Consider the following 17,879-nt stretch of genomic DNA (forward strand, 5'->3'; position numbering starts at 1 on the left):
CGAATATAAATAAGAAAAATAAACATGGCTAACACACGATGACACAGCTTAATGTGGAAAATTATAATCCTCTTCTAAGATGAGAGTAAAATTAATAGTTCGACTTTTAGCTCCTTAAATAGATATTAGGAACATTCTTAATCCGCGCTAGAATAAGCCATCAAAAGAATTCTCAAACCATTCCTGATTCTGAACATTTCTTCGTTGCCTTGTGCATGCTATCCAAATTCCACTTGTCCTATTCGGACGCCAATAAAGCTTCCTTAAGTTTAAAACTAATTTTTAAGAAATGCTTCTACTGAAAAGGAAAGAAAGAAGAAGCTCAAACCGGCGTTTGGTTTGAGAAAATGGGCCACATAACAGTGTGAATTATGTCGATAATGAATACTGTCACATGTCGATTGTCACAAGGGTGGGAGTTGTTGGTAATCTAAAGTAATATCCACTTCTTTTATAGATAAGTATTATCCGCATGTTAACAGAGGGCGGAATGGATAACGTGGGATGCTCGTTGGATAATCTTCACCAAACGTCCTCTGTTGATGAACGAAACAATGCATTAGCTTTACTTTTCAGAAACCATGTATTATAGTTAACTCGTATGCTAAACATAGCCGTTTGTTTAGGGCCAGACCTCACTGGAATAACCCACTCGTCCAACACTACGTTCAAAAGGACATAGTTTTCCATTATAACCCTCGTGCTCATAAACTTCTCACCAAGTGGGACTATCCGATCTGCTATTCCTCTCGGTTCATATAAATACACCACCATGCACCATTCGTTCAATCACGTAATTAGAGAGCAAGTGTCTTAACAAACTACGCTTCTGAAGATATGGTGAATAAAATATGCCATCTAGCTACTTAAATCGATACCTTTCCAGTAGTTATCCATCTTGTTTTCATGATCATATATATATATATATATATATATATATCTCAAAGCTTGATTATTCATGCAGGCTGGAATCGTGAAGGTGGGCAAGTGGGGAGGAGATGGTGGTTATCTGTTTGATATGGGAGCTGCCACGAGGGTGGTGGCTATCAGAGTACGCCATGGAGCTGCTATTGATGCCATCCAGATCTTGTACGAGAGCGACGGGAGCACTAAATGGACTCCTCAGTATGGTGGCAATGGAGGAGAGCTCACTGAGGTACGTGCATATCTATCAACTGTCATATTTGCTAGCTCTACTCTTCAGTTCGTCTGTATATGTTGTTTCTTGAACTTTGGACGAAATAATGCTTTATTTTCCTACAACGTAACATGAAATGCAGTGCTATTCCTTCACTTCGTCTTATTCAGCGAAAGTTCTTATGGAACCCAGATATCTTCATCTATAATAAATTGTCACTGAGATCTAAATGGTTTTTACAATAATTAAGCACCTTACTTTTAATCCCTTTTGTTTCTAATATTGCTTTCGTTTCACTGCTTGTCTCTTTTAACAGATAGCTCTGCAAGAAGGGGAGTTTCTTACATCAATATCAGGCTACTATGGTGATTTACAGAGCATAAATGTGGTTCGATCGCTTACTTTTGGCACCAATTTTAGCAGTACTTATGGACCCTATGGTGTAGAAGAGGGTACTCATTTCTCTGTTCCTCTGGAAGAGGGTAAGATTGTAGGCTTCTTTGGGCGATCTGGTGCACTTCTTGATGCAATTGGAGTTTACTTGGGCCCAAATTACTAATTAGCTTCACTATCATATGTTGCTTCATAAGAGGGAGGGTCTCCACTTGTCTGGCTTCTATAATAAATTGGGATATTGTCATCATAGATTATATCCTTTGGTGTGTATGCAATAACTAAATAAGGAGACCTCATACTTGTTTGTTGTTGTCCTTATCAATAAAATTATGGAGTGTGATGTTTAAGAAATTAATGGCGTTTTCTATTATTGAGTTTGTGACATGGATTTTTTTTGTTCTGGAATATCAATATTGATGATAATTAATCATCAATGAGTACTAAATAATGCTCTAATTAAATTGTGGATCTCGCTTGAGAACTCGGATACAACACGAGCCTCTTTAACTATTTATGCAAAAAAAAAGAGTTAAAATTGTTACATAAATACCACTAAAAGCTTTCAATATATCATAATTGCCACTGCATTTTAGAAGATATCATAATTACGGTTGAGAGCCGACTTCCTCCTCCGCCATCTTCTCTGTCTTGCGCAGCATCCCAATATAGCCCACACCTCTCATTCACCTTCTCTACTTCCTAAGGCTTTTCCCCATCAAGGTGGAGTTCACAAGCATGAGCCTCCTTGCTTGGGACAGCAAACTTTTCTTCCAACTAGTGAGCTTTCTCTTAGTTTGCTCTACCATATGTTGGTCGTCTCTGACTTTCACCCTCTTGTCTGAGATGAGCACACTAAGGTAGCGAAAAGGTATAACAACCACCTTTAATCCTAACACCTTGCTGAGCTACACTCTAATCTCCTCCTAGCAGCTGTTAGGAAGGTAAAGTTCTAACTTATTGAACATTACATTCTGGTTGGTGATCTTACCATAGTGGTCTAAGCAATCAAGATCGGGCGAGCATTGTTGGTCGCAGTCTCGGCTATGATAAACAGGATGCCCCCATAGAGTAAATAGGATAGGTGAACATCTCCAACCTTAAATCCTCTTGAACTCTCTCTTGTCCACCTTGTCGTTCAGCAGCCCGGATAATACTTGGGAGATCAGGATGAATAAGTAGGACGATAGTGGGTCGCCCTTTTCAACTATTATGATTTTATGTTGGCTATCTGTTGATTATAGTTAATGGTGTTGCTGTGTACCTGTTAGTACTTGGATGGCTGTTTATATATGTCGCTCATATACTGTTGTCTCATTTCTTTGTTGTTGTTGTTGATATCTCTTATTGCCTTATTGGCTATTACTATTTTCTTAAACTCCTGTCTTGACATTCTCTGTCTGTTGTTTCTAATTTTTTTTCTTAGAGGAAGTATTGAATCATTTATTTCTTTACCTTTTCTATGTTCTCGGAGATGGTTTTATGTAGCTGCTTGCATTACTTCTTTTTCCCTGTTATTCTGAAGAGCCAGGAGAGGATAGCATTTGACTGTCAGCTGTGAAAATTGAAAGTGTGTAAAAATGACCATGGGCCTCCAAATCCTCCCTATATGCAACTACTATCACTCCTTTCCCGCATCACCTTTCTGCCGTCATGGACGTTAATCAAGCGGCAGGAGGAATTTGGAGGTCAATGCGTCGTCAGAGGTGCAGCAGGTCGCCCAGCCCACTGCCACATTATGCTTAGTCCCTGTTCACCGGGTCACTGTCCACGGCCGTCAACGTGGAGTCGTTCATCAATTCATCGTACCTGAGGTATATTTATGTATATTTATAGCAATGAAGTAACACAATCATTTCCTTTTCATATTCTCTTTCACCTACTACTGCTTCTGCTTGTCGATCCGCAGGATCAATACATCCTATACACCGCCGAATCCTAGAACATATCCCTTCCCTTTGCCTGCCGCCATGGTACTACTCCTCTGTGAATCGTGTTTGGATGTCATCCACTTCTAAACAAGTAGCTCTGTGATTTCCTTATGCTCAATGCCTGCTTTCAATGAGCATTCCTTCCCTATTGTCTTCACTCATTTCTTTCTTTTGCATTCTGTCCAATATGGATACCTCAGATCAAATTACTCACAATTTGTGGAGCTTGCCTCAGAGCATAATCATAGAAATTTAGCAAGTGTTCCACCTTTTTAAAGAAACAAGTCCATCTTCATGATGCCATGATAGTATCAGTATATTATCATCGTAAGCAGTTATGCTTAATCTTTTCTAATTTACCTAAGAAATTCAATTTAAAATAGGTGTGACTCTCTTAGTGTCTGTTTAGCTAAAATTCATCCTTGTTTGATGTAACCTAGTGAGGGGTCAGAAGTTCCTACTAATGCACTAGGAAAAACAAGATGATGCATCATGCATACTATTGTATGTGCTTCGTAATTTGCATCTCTTTAAGTTTTGATCCACTTATTTTTTTTCCTCTTATCTGTAATTACAACTAGATGCATTACTATCAGTTATCTTTTCCTGATCAGGTTGCTGTACCAGCTGTGCAGTCCGAATTAAATCTGGACAAATTAGACAACCTAAGGCTCTTGGAATATCTGCGGAACTAAGATCCAAGGTTCATTTCACTTATTTCATTGTGTTAGTTGCTCTAAAGATTGTCCTTAATAATAACAATTAGGCTCTCTTGGCATTCTCATTCTATGCCTTAAGACCTATATTCTGACCTCCAAGTTTATCTCAATTATGTGTTCGTTATCAACATGGACATAAATATATTGTAACACCTGTTAAAAAAAAAAAAAAAAAATTTGCGCGTGCGCTGACTCCTTCTTCCCCCTTCCCCCACCTCTCGCAGTCAGTTGCGAGAGGTGGGAGAGGAGTGCGCCGGAGTGGAGTTAACTCCACTCCATTGCCCTCTCCACCTTTTCTCTATTTAATCCTCACTCCTTCCCCTCGAGTTTCTTTTCTTTCGCAACTTCCTCTTCTTCGCTCTTCTCTTCTCTCTTTTCTCTCCCGAGCCGCCGAAGTCCTCGTTGCGGGTAGCAAGTCACCAGAGCACCGGCAATCAACTAAAACCCCCTCACCTCGATCCTCAGGCTAGCCTTCATCCTCTATTTAGTTCAATTTGAAAATAGCCTAGTTAATCATGCGTAATTAGGATTTTATTTTCGTTTGCTTTTGCTGGAGAAATTCGTCGACCGACGACCTCGGGTCGACCACCCACCGGTCTGGAAAGTTTCCCCGCTTCACCCCCTTGCTGTGGATACCCAAATTGGGTACCCACGGGACACGAGGGAGGCGATGCCATGTCGCCTCCCACCGCCGGGTTTCTTTGGCACAAACGGCCACCACCGGTGGTGGTGGCCTCACTCGTCAACCTCGGCTGACCCACTTCTTCACTTGGAAGAGGTAGGTACCCGAGAAGAGGGCTTCGAGCCCACCTAGCACTGAGTTGAAAACTCCATGGCCATCGGCCATGGAGTTCCTCAACTCTCACCCTCCGGTCGCACTAGCTGGAGGTTCTGACCACTCCTACGCCCAAGTCGACCTAGTCAACTTAGGGAGGAGTTGCCGGAGCCGGGGGCTACCGGTGACGAGGATCACCGGCAGCAACACCCCTCTCCTCTATTTCTTCTTCTCTGGCAAGGAATCGAGGAGAAGTTGGGGTTGGGCCAACCCCACCCCCACTGCTCTCTCTCTCTCTCTCTCTGGGCTATGGCGTGGGCTGCGCTGCAGCCCAGGTCCTTAGTTTCTCTAAGGCCTAGGTGGACTGGGCTCTAAAGCCCAGTCCACCCTACCGCAGCCCACCTCTTCACTCTATTGGACTAGGCTCCAGAGCCCAGTCCACCATATCACTCTATTGGACTGGCTCCAGAGCCCAGTCCACCATATCACCCTGCTAGACTGGGCCCTTGAGCCAGTCCAGAACACATTAGAACCTAGTGGGCTGCGGTAGGCCCGCAGCCCACCTCTTCATTCTGTTGGACTGGGCTCTTAAGCTCAGTCCACTATCTCTAGTCCAGTGGGCTGCAGGTAGGTCTGCAGCCCACTCTCTCTCTCTCTCACCTAATTTCTTGGGCCTTATAACCCTAAGACTAATTTATTTATTTAGTCTGTTATTTTTTAAAAAAAATTCTGTTAGCTACATAAATTGTAATTAATTAAATTTTCTTAACCATGTTATTTATAAAATTAGGATTTATACATAATTAAATTAGATATTTGAATTCATTAGTCTTTTCATTTATCTTCGACACTTACATTGTAAACGACTCTAAATGATCGTTATTTTTTTAAATTAAGACAAATAATATTTCGGACCTAGAAAATCAAACTTAAATTCATACAACCAGATAGTTAGTCTATAAGTCCATTAATTTTATGTTTATTTTATTTATAAATTATTAGATCCATTATTGTGCGGGAAGGATCGCGAAAATCAAGAAGAGCCGACTGATTAGGAGAGTAAGACTGATTCCAGAAATAACTCAGGCGAGTAGAATTCTATTATAGTCTTTGAAAAATGCATGTTTATGTCATTTCTTACCTGTGATAATTAAATGTCGTTTTCTTACTTGTGAAACTTATATGACATTTCATATTTGCATTTAATTACATGTCAATTCTTACTTGTATTATTTATCACTTAATGCACATGTATGATAGACTCTATGCTTGTTTATAATATCTGTTATTTGTGATGATTATGTTAAATAAATATTAGAGTTCATGGCACCACGTGCACGTATCACTACTAGTCAAGTCCCAATTAGGTAGTGCCCTTTTACCCACTCAACCCGGGGTTAGGGGTAGAGTGTATATTATATAGTATTATATTAGCGGTCCACACTTGAGGTCGGTAGCTAGTGGAGCATTCAAGTGATTACACTGCCCTAGTTGGAGACTTGACTAGTATGATATTAGAAAAGATGATTGAGAGGTAGGGATTGTAGTTCTAGCGGTACCCGTGGACGTAGGGTCAAGGCGTCTATTGAGCTGTGTGCTCTTATCAGCCGTATGTGATGATTTCGCTCTGTGCGATGATTACTAGAACGATGCTAATGGGCCTACAACTAGGGTCCTTAGTCTGATGGCTACAGACAACTGATCATATGCAGCGTCACCAGGCATGTATGGGCGATAATACCGCTAGTTGACTAGTCCCCCTCGATTTTTATGGTGCTTTGTGAGATATATTATTGTGACTCGACTCCTGTGTGGATTTCTATGTAAAATGAGCTATAATGATGAAAGCTATTAAAAGTCATAATGTATATTTTTCCCTGACATGTTATGAGTTGCATTTTTATTTATCATGTAATATTCTTAGATTATTATCAGATTTTACTTTCTGGGCTCCGTGCTCATCGTCATTTTTGATGGAAATATTTCAAAGATGATTATAGAAGATGCAGACATCGAGGATTAGCAGATTCATTCCTTATTTTTAGCATTTGTTTATTCTATTATTTCAGTTGGACTTAGCCCCTGCGAGGGTATTTATGTTAATAAATTTGTGATGGACTTGTATTCCTAGAGGCTTGCTGAGGCCTGTGATATTATAATTCTGGATTATTTGTTGGATTATTATGGTATTTCTTGACTTATTCAGATACTTGGTGAGATTATTTCACTGACAAATCACGTGGGAATCACGTAGACATGCTGCACGTGAAGAACACGTGAATTTTTGGAAGTAGATGTTTCATATATAAATGGGCCGTTGCTTAAGGAAAAAAAAAGAAAATTGTTATTTGAGATTCATTTTGACTCATGACCCTCTTAGTTATACCTTAGGCCAATGGATGAAACTGTATGAGGTGATGAATACATGAAGAACTGCAAGTAAACATGTAGCAAATTACCTGTTTAGCCTTTCATAAGAGGTAGAGAAATTAGGCTTCGACATTTTTGAAGTTCACATACCAAATTCACTAACAATCCTGTGTCTTGGATGATATTTTCGTGCTTAAAATAGAAGTATAGGTGCAACATTAAAGCTTTAATGTGGATGTTGTCTTAAAATTATAATAGCATGAGCATTTGAAAAATTAAAAGCTCCCCCCGAAAGTTGTTAGTTGTTACCTACTACCCCATTGTAAAATCTTAAAGTTATGAGGAAAGTATAGTCTTCTAAGTTTTATCTTGGTTTCTTATCCAGAAAATCAGAAAATTCACTTCATTTATTACATTTGCCATAGAAGAATATGTAAGCAATTCGTTTTCTCTTTCCATTGTATGTCTATTACCCCAGGTATTATTGGGATATTATTTTAGAGGACCACAAATCTTTCATTTTTAGTTATGAAAATTCCAAGAAAAAGGAAGATATGTAATTACCTGTATCAGTATTATTGTTCTAGGTTATTTTTCAGTTTTTCACCTTGTTGGGAATCCATAACAAGCGATATGAAGACCTGGACTTGATCCTACGATTGAAACAAGTTTCCTGACAGCTGACATGACACATTGAGATTTTAGGTGTTGATTTTAAAAACGAGAATTTACTGATTTACGCTTACGCTAATACATAAGGCCCTATCCAGGTACCTATAGAATGTCATTTTAGTTAATATTCTCACTATTTCAACTTCATTACCTTTTCTGTAGTTTTCCTCTGTTATAATCCGCATTGCTAGAGTTATTGAAGTGTGCAGGACATTAACTTTGATCTTTTCTATTAGGTTATGCTCTTCATTATCCTTTTTTTATGGTATTATAAACATTTTTCCGCACCTGTAGTATGTCTCAGAAGATTGAAACATCTTAAAGATTAAGACAAAATTGCTTTGACATTCTTTTCAGGGTTATGCATTGTTATGTGTTGGCTTCCCATCTTCTGATACTGAAGTTGAAACTCAAGATGAGGATGAGGTAGCACACTTTAAGAGGCAATCATGGAATTAGAGAAATTCCCTAGATATACTTGAACTAAGAACAGCTCACTATGCTATGCCAACACCAGTGTACCACTTATGACATGATATTTTCACTTTCTGCAGGTATATTGGCTCCAATTTGGAAGATATTTTGCACGAGGACCGATTGTGAGTATTTTGTGTTTCATATGTGAAAAATATGAGATGATACTAGATTAAAAAAGGGCAATAAATTTCTTATGCTGCTAAATGCTCAAAACATCTTGAGATTGTGGTACCTCAAAATTCCCTCACAATATGAAAATCTAACTTTTTGAATGAGTAACTTATCTTCCGTTGATTTCATCAGTGTTATTATGTTTAGAGTCGATCATATTTTACTCGTGTGGCCACAAGTTTTGTGTCATTCCAGATAGCTGCTTGTGAGATTCTTTTGCATATCATGCATAAAGATATGAACATTACTGTGATTGTTGTAGCATTACTTATTTTTTCAGAAGCATATTTTTAAAAGTCATAATTGAGCCATGATCTATCTAATCTGCAGGAAAGGGATGATTATAAACTGGAGCTGGCCATGGGTGATGAATGATTTGCATATCAAACCGCCCGTCTGTGTAATTGAAGACAAATAGGATATGTTCAGAGCCGTCTCTTTTCTTTTTGTCTTTCTGTATCCAATTTCATACATGGAATGCTGTACTTTTTGTCATATCAACGGAACTGGAAACAATATGTTCAAAGATGCATATACTGAACATCATATCTCATAATTATCATCTCCTGGCTTTCTTCAGAAGCATGATTATTCTGTGAACTGATGAAGTCTGCATTAAAAACCTCTTATTTTCTTGAGAGTATCAAGTTCATTTTGTGTTTATAGTTAATTTAACTTTTTGATATGCTAACTGACCGTTAAAAGAAATTATATTACAATAGAGTTTACTTTGGACCCAAATAAATTAGCTTCAGCATCATACATAGTTTCTTCTATGGGTCTCAACATGTCTAGTTTCTTTACAATTGGGGATGTTGTCATCAAAGATGATATCCTATGCCCCTGAAGACTGTGACTGGGTGGCAGATCTATGGGTGCTCATATTTAGTTATATAGGAAGAATTATTGAAAGAGATTAAGTGAGCCTTCTTCGCAATCAAAGTGTTGCATATTTAATAGTATTTATTTTGCCTTCGATGGCTATTGCATAGTTTTAATGGTCATTAAATATCAATAAGTACTAAATATATGGGCTTTTACACAATCATCATTCAACTCTTTTTAAATATTATAACTAAAGAGAATTCCTTGCTCTGTAAATATTATTTTCTTCCTACTAACTAGAATCAATTTCTTTATATAAATAGACTCTAGTTGTTCTCTCATATAAACAGTTAGTGGTATCATTAGTACAACCAAACATACGATTATGATTGATAAGAGTTTTGATCAAATTAGGTCTCCTTAGAAATTAAAATACTAGACCAAGTCAATGCCCCTCTAATTTAATATCTAAATGGATCTCTTTTGTTAAAAACACATCACCACCTCGTTGACTCGAAAAGAACACATTGACGGAGTTGGCGTGTTACATTAGATGTGAATCATTATCACAATCATGAGTTAGAATTTTATCCTAGGAATAATGTCAACGCTTAAAAAGTATCATTTGCAACCGGATAAATTAAAAAGATATATTGCTGGTAGATAATGTAGAGAGAGAGAGAGATAGAATTAGGACTGCTTTGGTCAAATACCAATAATTGAGACTGAAAAAATTTAGGGACAGATGGAATTAGGATAAGGGACTTCTTAAGTCAACATAATTAAATTCAGTGGAAGAGCAATATTAATCAGCTGATAGAAAATCAAATAAATTACGCAAACACCCACAAGATTATTTTAGGTAGAGAACTCCTATAAATCAAAAGTAAAAATAAAAAAAAAACTCCGAATCCTCTAATAAAAGGATTAAAACTAATATACAAACAAATATAGATACAATATACACTTATAGTCTGTCCGACCGCTCGACACCTACAGCTAATGATTGAAGTTATTTTCCATCACTGGACTTAGTGATAAACTACTCTCCTTGCACTAGATTGTTTAACTCCGCTCGAACTCGTATAGTAAAAAAGCTTGCATCTTAATACTCTCTTAAGACGATGACGTAGATGAACAGTTGTGAAACTTCCAAGATCATCACACTGTAGATCTAGTGAAGTAGTAGATCTCGGCCAAAAGTAATCTCCCCTCTTCCTGAGTGAAGCTCATATGATTTATGTGGAAAGATATCTCAAATGGTTTTCTAAAAGGCTTCCAAGGCATCCAAAGGCATGTGATTAATTCACAATATCTTTGTCCTCCTTATTAGACTAAGCATCTTTCTTCCAATAGGAATAGATCTTATTCAACTTCTGACTTTTAGCTCCTTAAATAGATATTAGGAACATTCTTAATCCGCGCTAGAATAAGTCATCAAAAGAATTCTCAAAACCATTCCTGATCCTGAACATTTCTTCGTTGCCTTGTGCATGCTATCCAAATTCCACTTGTCCTATTCGGACGCCAATAAAGTTTCCTTAAGTTTAAAACTAATTTTTAAGATATGCTTCTACTGAGAAAGAAAGAAAGAAAGAAGAAGCTCAAACAGGCGTTTGGTTTGAGAAAATGGGCCACATAACAGTGTAAATTATGTCGATAATGAATACTGTCACATGTCGATTGTCACAAGGTGGGAGTTGTTGGTAATCTAAAGTAATATCCACTTTTTTTATAGATAAGTATTATCCGCATGTTAACAGAGGGCGGAATGGATAACGTGGGATGCTCGTTGGATAATCTAATTAACTCAAGCAGTTCACCAAACATCCCCTGTTAATGAACGAAACCAAGCATTAGCTTTACTTTTCAGAAACCATGTTTTATAGTTAACTCGTATGCTAAACATAGCCGTTTGTTTAGGGCCAGATCTCACTGGAATAACCCACTCGTCCAACACTACGTTCAAAAGGACATAGTTTTCCATAATAACCCTCGTGCTCATAAACTTCTCACCAAGTGGGACTATCCGATCTGCTATTCCTCTCGGTTCATATAAATACACCACCATGCACCATTCGTTCAATCACGTAATTAGAGAGCAAGTGTCTTAACAAACTACGCTTCTGAAGATATGGTGAATAAAATATGCCATCTAGCTACTTAAATCGATACCTTTCCAGTAGTTATCCATCTTGTTTTCATGATCATATATATATATATATATATCTCAAAGCTTGATTATTCATGCAGGCTGGAATCGTGAAGGTGGGCAAGTGGGGAGGAGATGGTGGTTATCTGTTTGATATGGGAGCTGCCACGAGGGTGGTGGCTATCAGAGTACGCCATGGAGCTGCTATTGATGCCATCCAGATCTTGTACGAGAGCGACGGGAGCACTAAATGGACTCCTCAGTATGGTGGCAATGGAGGAGAGCTCACTGAGGTACGTGCATATCTATCAACTGTCATATTTGCTAGCTCTACTCTTCAGTTCGTCTGTATATGTTGTTTCTTGAACTTTGGACGAAATAATGCTTTATTTTCCTACAACGTAACATGAAATGCAGTGCTATTCCTTCACTTCGTCTTATTCAGCGAAAGTTCTTATGGAACCCAGATATCTTCATCTATAATAAATTGTCACTGAGATCTAAATGGTTTTTACAATAATTAAGCACCTTACTTTTAATCCCTTTTGTTTCTAATATTGCTTTCGTTTCACTGCTTGTCTCTTTTAACAGATAGCTCTGCAAGAAGGGGAGTTTCTTACATCAATATCAGGCTACTATGGTGATTTACAGAGCATAAATGTGGTTCGATCGCTTACTTTTGGCACCAATTTTAGCAGTACTTATGGACCCTATGGTGTAGAAGAGGGTACTCATTTCTCTGTTCCTCTGGAAGAGGGTAAGATTGTAGGCTTCTTTGGGCGATCTGGTGCACTTCTTGATGCAATTGGAGTTTACTTGGGCCCAAATTACTAATTAGCTTCACTATCATATGTTGCTTCATAAGAGGGAGGGTCTCCACTTGTCTGGCTTCTATAATAAATTGGGATATTGTCATCATAGATTACATCCTTTGGTGTGTATGCAATAACTAAATAAGGAGACCTCATACTTGTTTGTTGTTGTCCTTATCAATAAAATTATGGAGTGTGATGTTTAAGAAATTAATGGCGTTTTCTATTATTGAGTTTGTGACATGGATTTTTTTTGTTCTCGAATATCAATATTGATGATAATTAATCATCAATGAGTACTAAATAATGCTCTAATTAAATTATGGATCTCGCTTGAGAACTCGGATACAACACGAGCCTCTTTAACTATTTATGCAAAAAAAGAGAGTTAAAATTGTTACATAAATACCACTAAAAGCTTTCAATATATCATAATTGCCACTGCATTTTAGAAGATATCATAATTATGGTTGAGAGCCGACTTCCTCCTCCGCCATCTTCTTTGTCTTGCGCAGCATCCCAATATAGCCCACACCATCTCATTCACTTCTCTACGTCCTAAGGTTTTCCCCCATCAAGGTGGAGTTCACAAGCATGAGCCTCCTTGCTTGGGACAGCAAACTTTTCTTCCAACTAGTGAGCTTTCTCTTAGTTTGCTCTACCATATGTTGGTCCTCTCTGACTTTCACCCACATGTCTGAGATGAGCACACTAAGGTAGCGAAAAGGTATAACAACCACCTTTAATCCTAACACCTTGCTGAGCTACACTCTAATCTCCTCCTAGCAGCTGTTAGGAAGGTAAAGTTCTAACTTATTGAACATTACATTCTGGTTGGTGATCTTACCATAGTGGTCTAAGCAATCAAGATCGGGCGAGCATTGTTGGTCGCAGTCTCGGCTATGATAAACAGGATGCCCCCATAGAGTAAATAGGATAGGTGAACATCTCCAACCTTGAATCCTCTTAAACTCTCTCTTGTCCACCTTGTCGTTCAGCAGCCCGGATAATACTTGGGAGATCAGGATGAATAAGTAGGACGATAGTGGGTCGCCCTTTTCAACTGTTATGATTTTATGTTGGCTATTTGTTGATTATAGTTAATGGTGTTGCTGTGATTATGGTTTTGTATCACTACATGTGGATCCAATATTTATTTGAGTTGTTAGATAGCTAGAGTAGTCTGTAGTATGTACAAGTCGACTAGTCAGAGTCTGGTGCTGTGTTGACTTCCTATTAGACGAGGGTTTTATTGCATTTGTTATGAGTTTATTTTTCGCATGCACCTATCTACCTGTTAGTACTTGGATGGCTGTTTATATATGTCGCTCATATACTGTTGTCTCATTTCTTTGTTGTTGTTGTTGATATCTCTTATTGCCTTATTGGCTATTACTATTTTCTTAAACTCCTGTCTTGACATTCTCTGTCTGTTGTTTCTAATTTTTTTTCTTAGAGGAAGTATTGAATCATTTATTTCTTTACCTTTTCTATGTTCTCGGAGATGGTTTAATGTAGCTGCTTGCATTACTTCTTTTTCCCTGTTATTCTGAAGAGCCAGGAGAGGATAGCATTTGACTGTCAGCTGTGAAAATTGAAACAGTGTGTAAAAATGACCATGGGTCTCCAAATCCTCCCTATATGCAACTACTATCACTCCTTTCCCGCATCACCTTTCTGCCGTCATGGACGTTAATCAAGCGGCAGGAGGAATTTGGAGGTCAATGCGTCGTCAGAGGTGCAGCAGGTCGCCCAACCCACTGCCACATTATGCTTAGTCCCTGTTCACCGGGTCACTGTCCACGGCCGTCAACGTGGAGTCATTCATCAATTCATCGTACCTGAGGTATATTTATGTATATTTATAGCAATGAAGTAACACAATCATTTCCTTTTCATATTCTCTTTCACCTACTACTGCTTCTGCTTGTCGATCCGCAGGATCAATACATCCTATAAACGAATCCGAGAACATATCCCTTCCCTTTGCCTGCCGCCATGGTACTACTCCTCTGTGAATCGTGTTTGGATGTCATCCACTTCTAAACAAGTAGCTCTGTGATTTCCCCTATGCTCAATGCCTGCTTTCAATGAGCATTCCTTCCCTATTGTCTTCACTCCTTTCTTGCTTTTGCATTCTGTCCAATATGGATACCTCAGATCAAATTACTCACAATTTGTGGAGCTTGCCTCAGAGCATAATCATAGAAATTTAGCAAGTGTTCCACCTTTTTAAAGAAACAAGTCCATCTTCATGATGCCATGATAGTATCAGTATATTATCATCGTAAGCAGTTATGCTTAATCTTTTCTAATTTACCTAAGAAATTCAATTTAAAATAGGTGTGACTCTCTTAGTGTCTGTTTAGCTAAAATTCATCCTTGTTTGATGTAACCTAGTGAGGGGTCAGAAGTTCCTACTAATGCACTAGGAAAAACAAGATGATGCATCATGCATACTATTGTATGTGCTTCGTAATTTGCATCTCTTTAAGTTTTGATCCACTTATTTTTTTTCCTCTTATCTGTAATTACAACTAGATGCATTACTATCAGTTATCTTTTCCTGATCAGGTTGCTGTACCAGCTGTTCAGTCCGAATTAAATCTGGACAAATTAGACAACCTAAGGCTCTTGGAATATCTGCGGAACTAAGATCCAAGGTTCATTTCACTTATTTCATTGTGTTAGTTGCTCTAAAGATTGTCCTTAATAATAACAATTAGGCTCTCTTGGCATTCTCATTCTATGCCTTAAGACCTATATTCTGACCTCCAAGTTTATCTCAATTATGTGTTCGTTATCAACATGGACATAAATATATTGTAACACCTGTTAAAAAAAAAAAAAAATTTGCGCGTGCGCTGACTCTTTCTTCCCCCTTCCCCCACCTCTCACAGTCAGTTGCGAGAGGTGGGAGAGGAGTGCGCCGGAGTGGAGTTAACTCCACTCCGTTGCCCTCTCCACCTGTTCTCTATTTAATCCCCACTCCTTCCCCTCGAGTTTCTTTTCTTTCGCAACTTCCTCTTCTTCGCTCTTCTCTTCTCTCTTTTCTCTCCCGAGCCGCCGAAGTCCTCGTTGTGGGTAGCAAGTCACCAGAGCACCGGCAATCAACTAAAACCCCCTCACCTCGATCCTCAGGTTAGCCTTCATCCTCTCTTTAGTTCAATTTGAAAATAGCCTAGTTAATCATGCGTAATTAGGATTTTATTTTCGTTTGCTTTTGCTGGAGAAATTCGCCGACCGACGACCTCGGGTCGACCACCCACTGGTCCGGGAAGTTTCCCCGCTTCACCCCCTTGCTGTGGGTACCCAAATTGGGTACCCACGGGACACGAGGGAGGCAATGCCATGTCGCCTCCCACCGCCGGGTTTCTTTGACACAAACGGCCACCACCGGTGGTGGTGGCCTCACTCGTCAACCTCGGCTGACCCACTTCTTCACTTAGAAGAGGTAGATACCCGAGAAGAGGGCTTCGAGCCCACCTAGCACTGAGTTGAAAACTCCATGGCCATCGGCCATGGAGTTCCTCAACTCTCACCCTCCGGTCGCACTAGCTGGAGGTTCTGACCACTCCTACGCCCAAGTCGACCTAGTCAACTTAGGGAGGAGTTGCCGGAGCCGGGGGCTACCGGTGACGAGGATCACCGGCAGCAACACCCCTCTCCTCTATTTCTTCTTCTCTGGCAAGGAATCGAGGAGAAGTTGGGGTTGGGCCAACCCCACCCCCACTGCTCTCTCTCTCTCTCTCTCTGGGCTGTGGCGTGGGCTGCGCTGCAGCCCAGGTCCTCAGTTTCTCTAAGGCCTAGGTGGACTGGGCTCTAAAGCCCAGTCCACCCTACCGCAGCCCACCTCTTCACTCTATTGGACTAGGCTCCAGAGCCCAGTCCACCATATCACTCTATTGGACTGGCTCCAGAGCCCAGTCCACCATATCACCCTGCTAGACTGGGCCCTTGAGCCAGTCCAGAACACATTAGAACCTGGTGGGCTGCGGTAGGCCCGCAGCCCACCTCCTCATTCTGTTGGACTGGGCTCTTAAGCCCAGTCCACTGTCTCTAGTCCAGTGGGCTGCAGGTAGGTCTGCAGCCCACTCTCTCTCTCTCTCTCACCTAATTTCTTGGGCCTTATAACCCTAAGACTAATTTATTTATTTAGTCTGTTATTTTTAAAAAAAATTCTGTTAGCTACATAAATTGTAATTAATTAAACTTTCTTAACCATGTTATTTATAAAATTAGGATTTATACATAATTAAATTAGATATTTGAATTCATTAGTCTTTTCATTTATCTTCGACACTTACATTGTAAACGACTCTAAATGACCGTTATTTTTTTAAATTAAGACAAATAATATTTCGGACCTAGAAAATCAAACTTAAATTCATACAACCAGATAGTTAGTCTATAAGTCCATTAATCTTATGTTTATTTTATTTATAAATTATTAGATCCATTATTGTGCGGGAAGGATCGCGAAAATCAAGAAGAGCCGACTGATTAGGAGAGTAAGACTGATTCCAGAAATAACTCAGGCGAGTAGAATTCTATTATAGTCTTTGAAAAATGCATGTTTATGTCATTTCTTACCTGTGATAATTAAATGTCGTTTTCTTACTTGTGAAACTTATATGACATTTCATATTTGCATTTAATTACATGTCAATTCTTACTTGTATTATTTATCACTTAATGCACATGTATGATAGACTCTATGCTTGTTTATAATATCTGTTATTTGTGATGATTATGTTAAATAAATATTAGAGTTCATGGCACCACGTGCACGTATCACTATTAGTCAAGTCCCAATTAGGTAGTGCCCTTTTACCCACTCAACCCCGGGGTTAGGGGTAGAGTGTATATTATATAGTATTATATTAGCGGCCCACACTTGAGTATATTAGCGGCCCACACTTGAGGTCGGTAGCTAGTGGAGCATTCAAGTGATTACACTGCCCTAGTTGGAGACTTGACTAGTATGATATTAGAAAAGATGATTGAGAGGTAGGGATTGTAGTTCTAGAGGTACCCGTGGACGTAGGGTCAGGGCGTCTATTGAGCTGTGTGCTCTTATCAGCCGTATGTGATGATTTCGCTCTGTGCGATGATTACTAGAACGATGTTGATGGGCCTACAACTGGGGTCCTTAGTCTGATGGCTACAGACAACCGATCATATGCAGCGTCACCAGGCATGTATGGGCGATAATACCGCTAGTTGACTAGTCCCCCTCGATTTTTATGGTGCTTTGTGAGATATATTATTGTGACTCGACTCCTGTGTGGATTTCTATGTAAAATGAGCTATAATGATGAAAGCTATTAAAAGTCATAATGTATATTTTTCCCTGACATGTTATAAGTTGCATTTTTATTTATCATGTAATATTCTTAGATTATTATCAGATTTTACTTTCTGGGCCCCGTGCTCATCGTCAT

General features: G+C 39.1%; 2 protein-coding genes, 1 long non-coding RNA gene and 1 pseudogene across 5 annotated transcripts; all 4 read left to right on the plus strand.

Moving 5' to 3' along the window:
- The first annotated feature begins 722 nt into the window (after nucleotides 1-722).
- On the plus strand, nucleotides 723-1,885 carry LOC140762437 (protein GOS9-like). Of its 2 annotated transcripts, none has more exons than XM_073100237.1 (3): nucleotides 723-840; nucleotides 965-1,156; nucleotides 1,455-1,885. In XM_073100237.1, exons 1-3 carry the CDS (start codon nucleotides 838-840, stop codon nucleotides 1,695-1,697), a joined length of 438 nt encoding a protein of 145 aa, XP_072956338.1. In that variant the 5' UTR covers nucleotides 723-837; the 3' UTR covers nucleotides 1,698-1,885. The 2 variants fall into 2 exon arrangements, with proteins under 2 accessions (XP_072956338.1, XP_072956339.1); XM_073100238.1 differs by having other exon boundaries at nucleotides 803-885.
- Nucleotides 1,886-3,005: 1,120 nt separating this feature from the next.
- Nucleotides 3,006-9,187, plus strand: LOC140762175 (ferredoxin C 2, chloroplastic-like; annotated as a pseudogene).
- Nucleotides 9,188-11,490: 2,303 nt separating this feature from the next.
- LOC140763545 (protein GOS9-like) lies at nucleotides 11,491-12,645 on the plus strand. 2 transcript variants are annotated; one of them, XM_073101775.1, is made up of 3 exons: nucleotides 11,491-11,608; nucleotides 11,725-11,916; nucleotides 12,215-12,645. In XM_073101775.1, the coding sequence occupies exons 1-3, from the start codon at nucleotides 11,606-11,608 to the stop codon at nucleotides 12,455-12,457; spliced, it is 438 nt and encodes a 145-aa protein (XP_072957876.1). In that variant the 5' UTR covers nucleotides 11,491-11,605; the 3' UTR covers nucleotides 12,458-12,645. The 2 variants fall into 2 exon arrangements, with proteins under 2 accessions (XP_072957876.1, XP_072957877.1); XM_073101776.1 differs by having other exon boundaries at nucleotides 11,571-11,653.
- Nucleotides 12,646-13,994: 1,349 nt separating this feature from the next.
- Nucleotides 13,995-17,206, plus strand: LOC140763607 (uncharacterized). The gene is made up of 4 exons (XR_012104852.1): nucleotides 13,995-14,281; nucleotides 14,377-14,436; nucleotides 15,010-15,098; nucleotides 16,890-17,206. It is a non-coding gene; the product is annotated as an uncharacterized lncRNA (long non-coding RNA).
- Nucleotides 17,207-17,879: the final 673 nt, after the last annotated feature.

This window comes from Typha angustifolia, chromosome 7, assembly GCF_048772165.1.
Source record: "Typha angustifolia cultivar Huaian chromosome 7, ASM4877216v1, whole genome shotgun sequence".
Classification (NCBI taxonomy): Eukaryota; Viridiplantae; Streptophyta; class Magnoliopsida; order Poales; family Typhaceae; genus Typha; species Typha angustifolia.

Excerpts from the sequence above, each read along its gene's own strand:
- LOC140762437 (XM_073100237.1), top strand. Across the intron at positions 1,157-1,454 it reads ATGGAGGAGAGCTCACTGAG|ATAGCTCTGCAAGAAGGGGA; the intron begins GTACGTGCATAT and ends CTCTTTTAACAG.
- LOC140763545 (XM_073101775.1), top strand. Across the intron at positions 11,917-12,214 it reads ATGGAGGAGAGCTCACTGAG|ATAGCTCTGCAAGAAGGGGA; the intron begins GTACGTGCATAT and ends CTCTTTTAACAG.